We start from the raw sequence: 16314 nt of genomic DNA on the forward strand, positions 1-16314 counted from the left end.
TGAGTTCATAATGATGTTGATGTCACAAGTTTGTCTGCAAATCTGTTCTTTTGAAAGAGTTCTTTTAACTGTAACGTTATTTGGACTCTTGCACCACCCCCCCCCCCCACAAAAAAAACAACACTTTTTGCTGGCAGCATCCCATTGGTTTTGAACACAAAATGTTGTTGAGGTTTCTTACTTCTTGTCTGAATGACTTTCAAATCAATATTGCTGACCTGGGATTACAAGACTTGAAGTTGAATTGGAAGGATGATGGTGGTTTGTGATGACGATGGTGGTGATGATGATGGTGATGATGAGGATGGTGATGATGATGGTGGTGATTATGGGGATGATGGATTTGGAAGGATGATGAGATGGATTGAGATGATGATGGGGAGGGTTGAGGTGATGGTGGGGATGATTTATTCCATGGTGATAATGATGACAGTGGTGATGATGATGGCCATTTTTCATGGGGATAATGAACAGGTGTTTTTAAAGGGATGGTGATAATGTCCTCGACATCATCCTTTAAAATCCATCAACTACATATGACTCTGTCCAAGTCGAATCTCTTGGGACCACAGAAATATGTGAGGAAAAATTTGACTTAAAACATATCTTGCATATTCTGGTCTGAAATAATGCTTCAAGTTTGTTAATTTTTGACTTATGGATGTTCGACTTATGAAATGCAGAGGAAAATAAAGGGGTGGACTTGATGTTGAAGGTGATGGATTCTGGTGATGAATGGATGATGCCTCTAATGACGTGAATTTACTTCAAAATCATTTATAACATAGAAAAGGCTATGATAAAATAACTGGGGGAAACAACAACATAAGTAAACTTATTTGAAAAAGCATTTAATAAATCAACTTACCAATATTTATCAAGGTATTCTCATACTTGAAAAATGAAATACAATATAAAAACTGTACAATATAAAAATAATTATGTTTATAGAAAAATTGATTACAAATCAATCAGAGATAATAATAAAATTCATCTAATCACACTGATGAGCAACTATTTTAGGCATGATAAATTATTCAATTAGAATACAAATTCATCACTTATAAAGAGACGAACTTACATATAAAAAACAAAAATCAGGCAAGTGAAATAGTGGCAAAAAACATTAACCTGAATTATCAAGATGTAACTACTACACAGATCTTTTTGGTTGTATCATTGTGATGCCTGTGACTTGTAACATTATTTGACATAAGAATTTAATAGACACAATGACTAAAATATAACTTTGTGATCTATACGAGACCCAGGGTCCAAAGGAGGGACAAACCTTACAACAACAAAAAAAAAAAATACATATGTACATAGAAAATGCAAGTTGCAAAAGTACATAGCAATTAGGTTCTATGAAAAATATCTTTGGAATGAACAGAAGTACACAAAATATTAATTTTCTTCCCTGGCCATTTTTTTAAATTATAATTTTTATGTATGGTCTAGTGGTACAATTGAAAAGGCACTGAAGTAGAAAATTCAATCTTAAATTTGTTGGTCTGAGAAATAGGGGGAATCATCACCAACAAGCTTGACATGGTCTTCTGACATCCCTATGGGAAAGTCCCCAGTTTTCTGTTTTCTATTAAAAGTGGAGTTCCATAATCTTTGGTAATCCAATGTCAAATTCTGTTCTTCAATTACTTATGCAAACCAATACTATAAAGCAACAGTATGTCAATAAAAAATAAATCTTTAAAAAAGGTAATTTTCTGTTAATACATACATGTACTGCAGTATCTTGAAGAACACATGCTAAATACTGCCAATAGGTCTGATCTGCAGATTTCTTTTTACTGATGAACAGTTTTTGTTTTAATAGACTTCACTTTGATATTCATGGGATTCACTATATTTTCAAAATTAAATTTTTGGCTAAAAAAACGTGTTTTTCGTGAAATTCTATGAATCGTAAGTTCTTCCTCAATTATGTTTGACATTTCTATTCTTGGTATTGCAGAGAACTGAAGACTTTACCCAATGTTCAGATATAAGTTAGTTGTACAGCTAAAACAGAACAAAATGACACCTAACAAAGTGAAATGGGGTTATCCATTTCAATATGAGTTCATTAAAGTATCATAATTTGTCTGAATGTAGGGTAGCTAAAGGACGATATAGTGTTCCCAGATGATTCATAATGACAATACAATACAATATAAATTAGACCATAAAAAAGAATGATTGATCAATTTGATGCACAAGTTTTACTGTATATTTCCAGTAATATTAAGGGGAGGGTAATTTTTTCGCTGCATTCTAAAGTGGCTAAACAAGAATGTTGAAATCCTTTTAAAAAAGCTGCTTAAGGTAGTCTCAGACCTACAGACAAATGCCTGAAATATTTGCGTCATCATCAATTTTTATAAAGAACAAAAGTGAAAATTCGAACAAGGAACATCCTACTGTCCAAAGTTCTGAATAATAATATGAATACTCTAGTTCAAATTCAAGACTGTTGAAATCCTCTTTAAATTATAAAAGTGATTTTCTTGGAGCCATAATGATCTAATATGCAATTATATGAACTGTTACATACAATTTGAAACTGATTTGTCCAAACTAAAGGCTTGCATTTACCAAAATTTCTGATTAACATGTAAATTTCTTAGTGATTCTGAATCTCCAATAACAAAATTCAATTTGTTTTCATTTCCAGAAATCAGGTCATACCCCAGTTGTACAGCGAGTCAGTCTTCAGAGAATGAACAGAATCTCATTTGCTTTTAAATACTTTATAAACAGACATGGCATGATTAATATACACGTGTCTCTAAATATATGACCACACAAAATAAGTTACTTTTTCTAGTACACTCATCAAATAATTACCCAATACGGAATAAAAATTTATTTCAGAATCTTCACAATTAACAATGAGACACGATTATTCATGCAGCTAGGAGGAAAAATAGTAACCTTTGAATGACAACTTTTCATAAAATCCAAAATGCAAACATATAAAGTCCAAAGTTATGCACACAATGTATCCATTAAATTGTACTTGGCTTTGATCATAACAACCAAATTAGAATGTACATTATTTAATCTCCTGTTTGGCAACATACATACAAAATATTTAAAAAACATTTGTTTTCCAAATGTTTAAGACTGATGAAAACCACTGGGCAATTCCATGAAAATAACCAATCCAATAATATGAAAGCATTTACTTATATCAAATGAAGCACAATCCCGGCTGTTTCATAAAGCTGTTCGTAAGTTAAGTGACTTTAAGAATGACTGGTGATCCTTTCTTGTGGTATTATGATATTTACCATTAAATGTTCACTTGTGATTTAGTGCGTAAGAAAGGTTCATCAGTCGTTCTTAGAGTAGCTCTTAACTTACAAACAGCTTTATGAAAAACCCATCTGCAATGTTTAGATCAATCATTTAACAAGAGGGATTGGATGCACATGTGCTTTATGGAATTGCCCTACTAGGAAAGTCTTGAATGCAATGGTGTTGTACAAAGACAGTTGGCATTAGATTCACTAAAGCAATACTCTAAAGGCACTGATGAATTTGTAAAGTGAGAAGAGAAAGACATATTTGAAGTAATAACAATAACTTGTTTGAAGAAGAATTGATCTATTGCTCATCAAAGATCTGAATGGAAGAAACCACAGAAAAACATTTGTGAAAACCAATAAAATATTTAAGGATACAGAAAACACATGTAGAATACATGTATTTAAGGAAACCCAAGTAAAAAAAAGGTGAGAAAACAAAGTATATTATTCAAAGGTCAAGTCCACCTCAACTAAGAAAAAGAAGTTTATTTGAACAAATTGAGACAAATCAAACAAGTATTATGCAGGAAATTTAATCAAAATTGGATGGAAAACAATATTTATTGTATTTATGGTATTACAGACACACTGAATTTCAAATTAATTCTCCATTGGTCAGTACAGAAACAACACAGGGGACTTATTCAATAAAATTATAAAACTGGGAAAGGTTTTTTTGTTCATTTATAAATAGCAACTGACAGATCTATATCTGAAATATAAATAATGAATAATGTAACTAACCTACATGAATGGTTTCCTTTATTGCGTCTCTGTATCTGTATCAGCATCTGCATCCTAATAATATTAATGAAATTAAAAGAAATGTAGAGAATTTTAGTTAAGAATTATGCCTTGTTATGCGTTTACATTCATATATTAATGTAACAGGAATGACAGTGTCAAATAGTTCAATGGCCTGAAAAAAAAATGTGAGCTAAACCAACGTCAACTATCAATAATAACATGATGCAGTACCTTAAAATGCATACAAAATACATGTTAGGATTAATACCTTGAATGCACCAACAGCTAGTGGTTGCTCGAGCTAAAGCCGGGATGATAATATATAGTTGCGCTTTATATCCTCTGGCAAAAACGCTAAATAAATTCAGCTTTTATTATCAGTATCAATGTCTCAAATTTGATCAACAATTATTCATAGATGTGAATTTGACCATTACCTCATATGGAATGTCATCGACTAGCTGGTATTTCTTCTGTCTGTAAAAGTACCGCTTTTTGAGTAGATATAATACACATATATCTGCCATAATACTAGCCTGAAAGTAGAAATTAGAGAAGAAAAAAATCATGAACGAAAATTTCTTAGAAACAATATTTATATTTACATGTTTTATATAGATACTTATGTGCCATGTGACCAACATACTGTCACATGACCATTGTAGCTCGGACAATTGTTATGTTTCCCAACATGACATAAAATACATTATACTTCGGAATATGACAGTGTCTTAACATCATACAAATCACATGTGTGATTTGTCAATTGCCAATCGAGTTCAGTGAGTAGAGGATGCAGTGCAAAGTGACAAAAATTGTCAAACTGGCTACTTTTGCATCGCTGGGAGAGGAAGAACTGGACAAAATAACTGATCAAACAGATGCTCCTGCAACTAAAAAGATCCTCTATGTAGCCCGAGAGTGAGCTAACAAGTTTATACAAAAAGGTTTCTACTTCCAGAAACAATGACAGTAATTGAACTAAGTTTCTTCAATCATTTTATCTAGAGGTCCATAGACCAAATGGTGAATGGTATACTCAACCATTAAATGATAACGCTGATATATGGATTGCAGAGACATTTAGACAAATTTGATTTACCGCCGTAAATTACCCAGAATTTAAAGAAGCAAATGACATGTACCTCACTCAAAGCTTAAGAAGGAAACGAGTCTGTTGATTACAGGGAGCCCATTACGAAAGATGAGTTTTGAAAATTAAGTCATCGACAGCAACTGATGTAAACACTCCCATAAGACTTCAAAACAACGTTTTAATTTGTGCAATCAACGGAGAGAAAACTGACACAATTTTGTCTAAAACAGACTTCGTAGTTGTGACTGATTCAACAAAGAGAAATATGTCTACCTTGCCACTGACAAACTGACTAAAAACCATCATAGAGAATCACTCAATGACTCAAGCAGTCAAAACAAAGAATGCATCAAACCCATAAACTAGACTGTCCTGTTAAAGCACTTTAAAGGTATGTTTCCAATCTTAATTCAGCATGTGAGGATTATTTTTGGCATCCAAAGATAACAGTGGAAAGTAATCAAGTATGGTACTACAATCACCCATAGGAAAGAAAGAATACTTTGCGTGATATAGTGAAGAAAATACTACTTGGTGCCCATACATCAAAATGTCTACACAAACCACTTCTTACATGCAACATCTATCCACATCCTAGGATGCGAGTGGATTTGAGGCGAGACACATAACGTATCCAAACACAAGTGTGAAAGTAGTATCAAATACTATTCTTAGTCGAGCATGAGTAGATGCCCTTCACCAATGAGTGATAGAATAGCTTGCCCATCTATGCAGACAAGGCCGGCAGCTTTTTATTGGTCCGACATGTAGCATAATTTTGTAACCATGTGTCCGGACATTTCAAATTTTGGTCTAAAAAGGTGCAGTCATATTTTGCATGGTGTTATCATCATAAAATTTGTTGAGGTGTCACAACCTAATCAAGCAACAAACATAAAATCGTAGGCCTATTTCACAAATGAGTTAAGACCTGTCCTTGCCATTAACCATGGTAAAAAAGGATCAGCAGTTAATGTTGGTGAGTGTAATTAAAAGTTAGCAGAGGAAGTCTATTGTTGACTAATATTGTTGTTTCACTAAGCTCTTTGTGTCATAAATCAATATAGAAAACACATTTGTCAATAGGACATTTTTATCAAATCAAATCTCTATTAAGCATATTGAAATCATAACCTTACCAATGAGAGCAACGCCAAACCAGATGCAATGTTGAGAATCAGAGGAACAACATCAAACTTTCCTGCTTCCCCAGACACGATTACTTGGAAGAGTATTCCATATGCCTTTGTCTGGGTTCTAAATTCTGTGTCATTCTCTTTGTAGTTTATAGAGTATCTGAAATAAAATTTAGATTCAAGAAGTAATTAATCATTCAATCAAAAATTAATACTGTCACTAATGTGGAAAGATGGAAATAAGTAATGTGCTGTAAATTTAAGTGTTAAAATTATAGCCTGAAAACAAAGCCATGTTATAACAGGAATGTTCTACATTGATTTAAAAAGAATTCCCTTATCCAATACCACCACAAACAATATCACAACCATTGGTAATGCAGAAAATAAAATTGTAAAATTTCTGTAAATGGGAACTTGTCTTAATGTTGAGTGACCACAGATACAACTATTTCTGGTGATTCAACATTGAGCCACACCTCTATCAGTTTCAGAGATCAATGCAGTGTAACAGGGTCAAGCATCTTCAAGTTAATCAATTGATTGATTCATGCATTAAAAAAATTCTTCATCTCTTGTTTGGAAAGCAAGTCAAACTACTCTTTTTGCAAAGTTTGGTTTCCATCCAGTTTATTTTCCATCTAATCTTCTCTGCAGACAGCATTTGGGTGTTGTGGCATACGCCTGTCATCCAAGATACACAGGGAAGTTATGAATTGAAGCCGAGGTTAGAAGTTCTGGCCATAGTAAGTTTTTTTAATGGTGAAGTTGAAGGTTGGACCCAGGTATACAAACCCAAAGATACACACAGATGCTACACCACCACACTACATTTAATGAGGTAAATGAGACTAACTGCTTCTTACCTGAAGTTGTAGCCTGGTGCAATAAGGGCATTTCTGTTATCTAATCTTCGGAAGGTGTACATTGGTCTGCAGTTATCTAGGCTGTAGTCTAAGTTGCAGTCCCAGTGGATTATTATTCCAACTACTGCTCCCTAATATGCAAATAAAATAAATAAAAGTTGATCAATATGACTTCTTATACAGTGTATCAGTGTTTCAAATGTAGGCCAGTTGGAATTTTCATCAGTACAAAGCATAAAATCAACAGGGTTTTTGTTCACAGGTATTGTCTTTAGTTTGGTATGAATTCAATGCATTTCAAAATTTCTTGCAAATGTTTCTCTCATGATTTTTTTTATTTTGTTATTTGTCTCAAACAGAAAGCTTTGTCACATGAGCATGCCCTACCAGAGACACGTGCCATGTTCATAAAATCCCCCAACCAGATCATGGCTATTTGCCAAATATCTCAGACAAACGGCAAAGTTTGCCAAACTATTTCACCTCTGAATCTTGAAGTATATTCCCATTTAAGTCACTTGATCTCCCTGTGTGTTAAATGCATGTAGTTCAGCCAATGTATTTGCACATTACATGTATATTGTGAGAACTTTGTACAAGCTGTGGAATGATCGTTAAGCACTTAATTTTAATGACTATTTTCATACACACAACCTTCTCAAATTGTTTGTGTGTGTCACAATAAAAACTGTACAAACAAAGTTGCTTCAAATAATGTATAAATGGAGCTTCCAGGGTCCCATGACACAAAGATTTATGATTAATTGCTCGTTTGATTTTCATGATTAATTATAACATTGTAGTCAATGCAATTAACTGTTAATAAGATGATTGATTATTCTAAAATCATGTTTCTTTCTCCCTTGCTTTCCATGGTGAAGAAAAATATTTCAGTAATCATTCCAAGATGGCTATGAATCATATATGTATGTCAATTGAGTCAATAAATTGAACATGTACTAAAAGAGATTTGTGTTACAACTTTAAACCAGATATTAATTTAAACCCGAGATCAGAATACTAATTAGAAGGTTTAGTAGCATTTTGAAATACACACCATTTTAAAACAAACATGATATTTATATTAGCCCTCAATGGACAGATTGTGGCTATTTAATACAAGGTGATCTCTTTTTATTCATACAGAGGGATAAAAAATAGCAACAGGTGCAATATATTACAAAAGATGAACAGATGTATTTCATTTTCTTTCTGAAATATGTCATACAGGTCACGCCATACTGTATGTTTGACACTCATCAAGGTCATCATAGTCATGATAGGAGAGGTTTAGGTAGAGATATTGATTTTTACTACTCAAACTTCTAGTATTGTTTCATTTGTATTCCTATGGAGATATCACAACACATATCTGTATCTCAAATGTAGTCCTTTGGAAGAACATATAAACGTTAGATGACAATGTGGTACGCTCTTTACAAGAACGGAATATTATAAAATGACATACATCTTGGATTCAAATATCTACTAAAATTTCAAAGAGGATATAATATTGTTATTGGCATGTTATTGAAGATCCTAGACTGAGCTTGGACTACATGTAGATCATGTTTCTTCTTTTTAGTATTTTGATCAGTTCAGCTGGTAAGTCAACCTACATTTATTCTTATTATCTAATGGTGAGCCAGATACTTTCATTCTGTGCTTTTTATGTAATATGAAACTATGGATATGTATACTTGTAATGTACTATTATGTTCTCGTTATTCATGAGCACTTCGCAATTGACTTTACGTGTAAATGCATAGAGCTGACAGACTTTAAGATCATCAGAGTGTTGAAAATTCGCTTTGAAAATTTTTGGTGCACTCAAAATAATGATGTATTTTATATTCATTAATTGCTTCGGTTATATGAGCATGATTTTATTTGAAAAACTCTGCTTTATCACAGGTTTATTTAAAACCTTTGAATAATCATACAACAAGGTTATCCTCATATGCAGAGTATAAATTGCAATAGATAGCAAGGAGAGTTACCAAGTAAGCAAGGCTGTTGAAGTCTTCTCCTATTTCCTTGGCTATGGTACCGAGCGTAAATACTGGGCAGAACTGGTCTGTTCTACTGCTATAATGACATTGCTTCAAGTATGTACTATTGCTGTCTTCTAGAATGTTACGTCTGTATCATAAGGGGAATTGTGGAAAAATAGGAAATTAAACAATGAAAGTTATTTTCCATATGCATTTAAGAGTAGGGTAATGCTAATAATATTGACATGTTATAACATTCTGCAAAAACAAAGAGAAAAATCATTACCAGAGATAGATACAAAAACAATTAAATATGATTTGATCACAAAGTTGACACTAAGTGCAAGTGAGATCTCATCTTTAACATGGGACCAAATCACTGATATATCAACTATACAAGTTATAATGCACCACAAAATGAAATCAATCAGTCAAACTTACTTTGAAACATTGAATTTAGGAAACTGGATACTATTCTTGATTAGAACAGTGAAGTTTGCAGCATCACTCAAAACAGATTTATTGGTCCTGTGAAAAAAAAGAGCATGAAAAAAAATACAAATCATTTAGTTACAAGAATGTTAAAAATATGTTTCAGGATATAGATTGAAAATCTGAGGTACAGGTATGATCTTCATACCGTTTGAAATAAAATCTTCACGTCTCCCCCCCTTAAAAATTCAATAGTAATACATAAATGAAATAAATAAATAATTAAAAGGAAGCATTTAAAGAAAAACCAATATTCTAGAAAATATCAGTCATTGAAATTTTGGAGAAAAAAAACTTTGGGTATTTGGAAAGCATCATATGGAATTATACCCCTATATCAATTTTAAATCATATATGTGCAACTAAATCTTTGTGAAACTTCCCTTAGAACTAATTGTGATAATGTGAACAAAAATTTATCTTTTTGTCACATTCATAGATTATCTAATTTTGGTAAGCATTTACCTGTAATGCTACAATCTCAATAAGACCTTTATCATAAACTGTGTATTTGCTGATCCAGCATGACAAAATCTTACAAAAGTTTATAAAAACATGAAAGTTTTCTATGATTGTGGGTTTACTAGCTATAGAACTCTCTCCCAGAGTCTATAAAACGTTTTCCCTCCTCTTGAAATCAACACTCAATGTATGATATTATTTTCTTATTATCAGAATATTTGAAGTGTCATTGTTTCAGTTGTATTGTAAAATCATCCCTCCTCTGATCTAGCCATCACCAATAACATCTTCATCATGATCTCCATCAATTCCATCTTCATCATTGGCACCTACTTCCTCAGCAAAAACATTACCTCAATTATGATTGATCTATTATTTAAAGAATATAACCATTCTGCTTTAGAAATGTATTCATCAATTTCAGGAGTTTTTTTTTCGGGGTTGTCATTTTCACAAGCAATTTGCTTAATGGAAAAGGTCCTTCATGAATGTTATTACTTGGCAGTAAAATCTTGTATGGAATAATCATGATTCGTTGTACACTTGATTATTTATGATTGATGTACAAAATGTAAATTATAATTCTCTTGCTTGGTATATTATATTTTTGTATATCAATGTAAAAGAAAATTTTAATAATAATAAAATCAAAAGAAAATTTTCTCGCCAACTTAGAACTACTTTTCAACATTACCACATACAGGTAGAGCAATAATTGTGACCAACTTACACGGGAGTTTTATCAAACTCAACTGGGCACCAAGCTTTGATCTCACAAGTCTGTGTAACATTTCCATCAGGATATGTATAGTTGACACATTTACCAGTCATCACACCTGAGATATAGACACAGATTACATTTTTCATAAATGTAAAACATTAATCATAAAAAATGTTTACTGTCACTAAACAATGATCTAGACTTGCAAGATCTAGCACCAGACAAACAGTCAAACACCAAATTGCATTCTGATGCAAATGTGAGCTTCTCATAGCCTCTCCGTCAAGCATTTGTACTTATTCTTCTCCTATCTCATTTTTTTTTTGGTCTTTGTTCTTATTTTGTTTGTTTCATGAGTTCATTTCCATAAATTTTGCCATAAAAATTTTCCATCATATTATCATCATGACAAAATGCTAAATTTTGACAGTTTCTATTTGCAATATGTACTTTACTTATAAATCTACATTTCCTTGTGTATTTTCATGTTTATGCAAATGAATATACATATTTTGACATGTACATTCATCACAATCTGCCTCATATTGCAATGATGTTTTCATCAATCAACCATTTATCCATCTCTCTACCTAGGGAGATCAAATGATGGGCTATTGTCTCAAGCATTCTTGGATGGACTATGTATTTTCTACTTGTACTGAAAACATTATAGTTTACCATTTCCATTGGTGATGGGCATGCCAGCATCACAATCCTCAGGCCCTGAACATTCTGCATTAGGTATTTTAGGATCCTGGCAAAATAAGCAGTATACAAAGAAACTTTTGTTGAATATGCAGTCTATAATGAAGTGGCATTTAATTTCGAAAACCATTGTGATTACATTGTACAAATATACCAGGCTTTAAGTAAGTATAGTGAGAATTATTCGTCCAAGGTTGGACTGGCATTGCTATTTTTCCCCAAGGGGCGAAGCCCAAGAGGGAAAAATAGTAATTTTGCCAGTACAACCAAGGATGAATAATTCCCTCTATACTTTTGAAATAAAGGCATAGTATATTTGTTTTATATCCTACTTTTGTAAGTTAGAGCAATAGATGTTGATAATTTAGTACTTGTACAAGTAGTTCATCCTTTTTTAATCTGAACCAAATTTATAGATAACCCGCTGCACTGACTGACCTATTTTCCTGAAGCCACGCGCATGACGTCACAGAATAGTAAATTTTCTTCAAAGGGCATTCCATTGTCAACATCATTGCAAAATAGTGAGAATGTTTGATCACATGATGCAATTTAGACCAATCAGCATACAGGACTTAATTTATGTAGGATATAATTTATTCTGTTTCCTGTCTACTGAACTATTAGAATGGATGTATCCCCATTCTAGGGCCCTTATTCTAAACTATAGGGTTTAATTTAAACTCTGGTCTATTGTTGTGATTTAACTATGGATAGCCAATTGTGTCACAAATCTCTATCAGTATAGGTTCAGTATTAGCTCACTTGTAACTCAGATCAGTCTTGCAAAAATAAATGAATAAGTTTTGTTCGCCATTAGAGCCTGATTAAAGGCCATAGTGAACATAAGAAACATACAATGCTACTAAAATTTTAACATTTAAGCTTCTAATAATTTTGGCATAGAGTTAGACCATGACCTAATCTAAACTGGGTTTCAGAATACAGGCTGATGGGTTTAAACAATAGATGATTTAAAGGATACCAAGTACAGATAGATGATATCTTTGAAGGTTTACATGGTGGTAATCATATAATAACGTAGAGGAGTTTTATTGTTTTCTATGTGGTTGGTCCTGAAAATGACTGTTGGTTGGTGGATCATAAGCCGAAAAAGAACAGGATGAGAGTCAGTAGCGTACCGTGACTCGGAGGAGACAAAGCATTGGGGGGGCAAAGCATTGTTCACAGACAATGCACTGCCCCCCCAATGCTTTGTCTCCTGCGGTTCACGGTACGCTACTGATGAGAGTGAATTATATTAGATTTGTATATAAGGTGAATTCCTAAACCAAATGAAGAATGATGACTTGGAAAGAAGGGGGTGTTTACATGTGTTCAAACCCCCCTTTAAAGTTTTTTGAAACCCTAATCCCTCCCCCCTCCCCTAAGAATTTTTTTTTTGCTTGTCAATTTTTTTTGGGGTATGAAACGACCTATTTTTTTTCTTTTATGGTTGTGAAAATTTCTTTCAGTCTTTCAGCTTAACCCCCCTTTCAAAAATCCTACGTACGCCACTGGTGACAAGTATTCGAAAATTAGTATCTTTATCATAACTAAAGCATAAAACATAATGATACAATGAGTATTATAAATAATCATGCATTAATCATGCATAATATAGTACTGCTAAAGATAAAGGTACAACGTACAGCTAAAATGATATATCTGATACTATCTATTATTTCAATAAATAGTATTTCATTTCCCCTCCAAAGTCACATTATTCTCTCCTGAATACTCTCCCTCAGAGCTGTGCACTTTTGGGGAAAATATGATCCCTTGTGGAAATAGAATTCCATCAGTGATCTGAAATGAAAGCCTTCAAGCAGAAAATAAAAATCTGTATAATTTGGCTAAACCAAAATGGCTGTCAAAGCATATTATGTTATACCTCTGGACATTCTCCCTTACTCTGGCCTGGTGTGATGATCATATTGGTCATAACGAAGAAGGCATTGGTTTGCTGCACAGAAAGAAAACAACAACAAATAATATCAAAAGACCATAAATCTAAGTTGGTCTTACTCATTAATGGCAGTGCATATCATAAAAGGAAAAAGTCAATCCCAACATTCAGTTTGTAAAGGCTTACCAGGGAAGTCTAAATTTATGCTTGCACCTAGTAAATAAGATAAAAAGAGAAAAAACATTCAGATTTTTTTTTTAACTGCCTGTTTAAACAAGCAATTGCTGCTGTAATTCTGTGCTCAGTTTTGCTGACTTTTTAAAATAACTTCACGCCCCAGGGTCACTCACAATTAGCAATGCCAAGTGTTTCTGTTGAAAAACATACTGTACATTGATTTGAATCAACTGATACCTGGTATTGTACCTTTAAAAAGAATACATACATATTTTTTTTTTTTTAAGCACAATAATAATCAATTTTCTTTAATAAAATATATTCCCCTACTTTTGATTCCTTATTCTGACAACAATAATGAGTTTGTACTGTAGAATTGTCCTTGACATGCCTTCCATTCAAGCTCCACTTTCTGAGCACTATCTTTCTTTATATTATGTTGGAACAAAGTTTGGTAAGAATGGAAACTTCAATTACCTGTGGCGGAATGACGTAGTCCGATACATCCCAAATTCTGTTGTATGGTGTTGTATCTTTCACATTAAGATTGGGTTCATCGGTTATGTTTGTATATGCCACGCCTTTCATTTTGGTTGTTACGGCACTCATAACATCATCTGTCGACTGGTAACCTTTCTTGTACACGAGTACCCATCTACATCAGAAGAGTTAGGGTAAAATTATGAATAATTCCTCTTAACTACGTAAGAAATTATGTTAATATAAATCAGGAATAATTTATTCAACATTGAAAGTTTTTCCAGTTCGTATAATTTACTGTTTCATTATTCTTTCTAGTATTTAGTAATCTTTCTATGTACACACACATACTTTCATTTTTCTTTTATTCTAACATGAACATCTATATGTACAGCAAGAAACTTGAATACCAACAATGAATGTGCTTTTAATACTCAGCCAATGCGTAATCTAAAAACTGCATTTTTAAAAAATGTGATATCCCTGACATGCAAACTTCAGAATATCTTTTGCTCCCTCGTCAATTACTCCTACATTTTGCTTTTTGACGGGGGAAAAAGGACAAAATAATAAAGATAAATTTATATCAAATACAATCAGCTCACCACCTTTCTGAAAAATATGCTGGAAAATGGCGAATTTTGATGACTGACAGATCGGGATCAGCCAAGACCAAGTTCTTCTTCAATCGCCGTCAGCTACAGCTGAGCATCCGGACGCGCCAGCGGATTGGCTGGCACGTTCGTACGCTCAGCTGTAGCTGCACTGACGGCAATCAAGCGATCAAAGAAGAACCTGGCTGATCCTGAACTGTTTCTCATCAAAATTTGTTTTTTTTCGGAAAGGTGGTAAGCTGAATGTATTTAATATATATTTATCTTTATCATTTCTTCCCTTTTAGTTTTTACCCCGTCAAAAAGCAAAATTTAGGAGTAATCAAGGAGGGTGCAAAAGCACACCCTTTCTCCATAGACGCTGTAGTTAAGCGGCGGTTGCTTGCTCCACCATTAATATGAGCCCAATGGCCTGCTGCAGAGCCAGTCTCAGTGGAGCATATCCCTGACACTGACAGAAATAAACCTACTTATCGGTCTACTAGTACTACTCTTGATGCTGACGTAACGACCCACTCACTGCCTCAGAATTTAGATATATTTTTTAAATGCACCATATACCGGTATGTCTAGACTAAAGGAACTCGGGGGTCCAACTTCCAAGTCAACCAACCTGCGGATAACCACTGGCACTGATCCTGGAATATTGGGGGGAAGAACAACTTGAGATGAGATAGGCCTAGGCCGCCTAGTGGAGAAATGTTTAAAAAGTTGTATGACATATGAAGAGTAGGAGAAAGAGGAGGAGGAGGAGAGAGTGGGAGATAAAGTCGTGCTGATAGTATAGATTTCCCCAATATAAGTAGTAAACCTACCCAATGATATATCCAATAATTGCAAGCTGTAGAAGTCGGTTAATAAGTCCAACCTTCTTGCTTTTGATGTGCACTATCTTAGGCGTGTCATACTCGAAAAAACTAGCTACAGTAGACGAAATAAACGAACCAACAGACATCTTCGTCGTGGTTGATTTGTGTTGTATGTCGACCACTTCTGTCATGTCAAATCTGCAGGGAGATGAATTAGACAAATTATTTGCACGTTCAAAAATACTACGCGAGATATCGATAGCGAGCTATGAGTATGAGCTGCACCGGCGACACGCCTGCTTTCGTTCACGTGATTTACTACAGTGTCAGGTGATCATGTACAATCCGTTGAACCAAAGATCGGGGGGGGGGGGGGTGCGTTTCATGAAAGGACTTGCAGACGTTATGATCCGACATAAATGCAATGCATTTTCCATGGGTACTTCTCAGCCAATCAAAAAAATGTTGATGAAACGCTCCCCGGATCAGGCAATTTTTAGTGGATTTTATAGTCATTATCGGGTCCAATATTTTCCCTGAAGATCTATGGGTTTTGTTGTTGTTGTTGTTGTATTAGCCCTTTGGAACATTATCTTTTACAATGTTAACATTTGTATTCATCATTGTAAATCATTTTTATACACATAATTATTCATTATTGCAAATATGTACATTTTTATTATTGGGAATAAAATATGTTCATTTTGACACGCGAATTCATTATTGGAAATGTTCTATCGGACTGAGACTCTCATACTCCCGATCGGGGGTCGATAGAGTTTAATGGAGAAAGAG

General features: G+C 33.7%; 1 protein-coding gene across 2 annotated transcripts; it reads right to left on the minus strand.

The window, feature by feature from the left end:
- Window positions 1-713: 713 nt before the first annotated feature.
- On the minus strand, window positions 714-15874 carry LOC129254648 (P2X purinoceptor 4-like). Of its 2 annotated transcripts, none has more exons than XM_054893150.2 (12): window positions 15526-15874; window positions 14094-14271; window positions 13425-13496; window positions 11504-11579; window positions 10835-10940; window positions 9592-9678; window positions 9157-9298; window positions 7157-7287; window positions 6294-6450; window positions 4496-4594; window positions 4056-4109; window positions 714-3627 (listed from the first exon to the last, which is right to left on the minus strand). In XM_054893150.2, exons 1-11 carry the CDS (start codon window positions 15708-15710, stop codon window positions 4074-4076), a joined length of 1269 nt encoding a protein of 422 aa, XP_054749125.2. In that variant the 5' UTR covers window positions 15711-15874; the 3' UTR covers window positions 714-3627; window positions 4056-4073. The 2 variants fall into 2 exon arrangements, with proteins under 2 accessions (XP_054749125.2, XP_054749126.2); XM_054893151.2 differs by having other exon boundaries at window positions 836-3627; window positions 4060-4109; window positions 15526-15844.
- Between the last annotated feature and the right edge of the window lie 440 nt (window positions 15875-16314).

Source organism: Lytechinus pictus, chromosome 2 (genome assembly GCF_037042905.1).
Source record: "Lytechinus pictus isolate F3 Inbred chromosome 2, Lp3.0, whole genome shotgun sequence".
Taxonomy (NCBI): Eukaryota; Metazoa; Echinodermata; class Echinoidea; order Temnopleuroida; family Toxopneustidae; genus Lytechinus; species Lytechinus pictus.

Excerpts from the sequence above, each read along its gene's own strand:
- LOC129254648 (XM_054893150.2), bottom strand. The coding sequence starts at position 15,710 with ATGACAGAAGTGGTCGACATACAACACAAATCAACCACGACGAAGATG. Across the intron at positions 11,580-13,424 it reads GTAAGGGAGAATGTCCAGAG|GATCCTAAAATACCTAATGC; the intron begins GTATAACATAAT and ends TTATTTTGCCAG. Across the intron at positions 9,299-9,591 it reads CCTAAATTCAATGTTTCAAA|ACGTAACATTCTAGAAGACA; the intron begins GTAAGTTTGACT and ends CTTATGATACAG.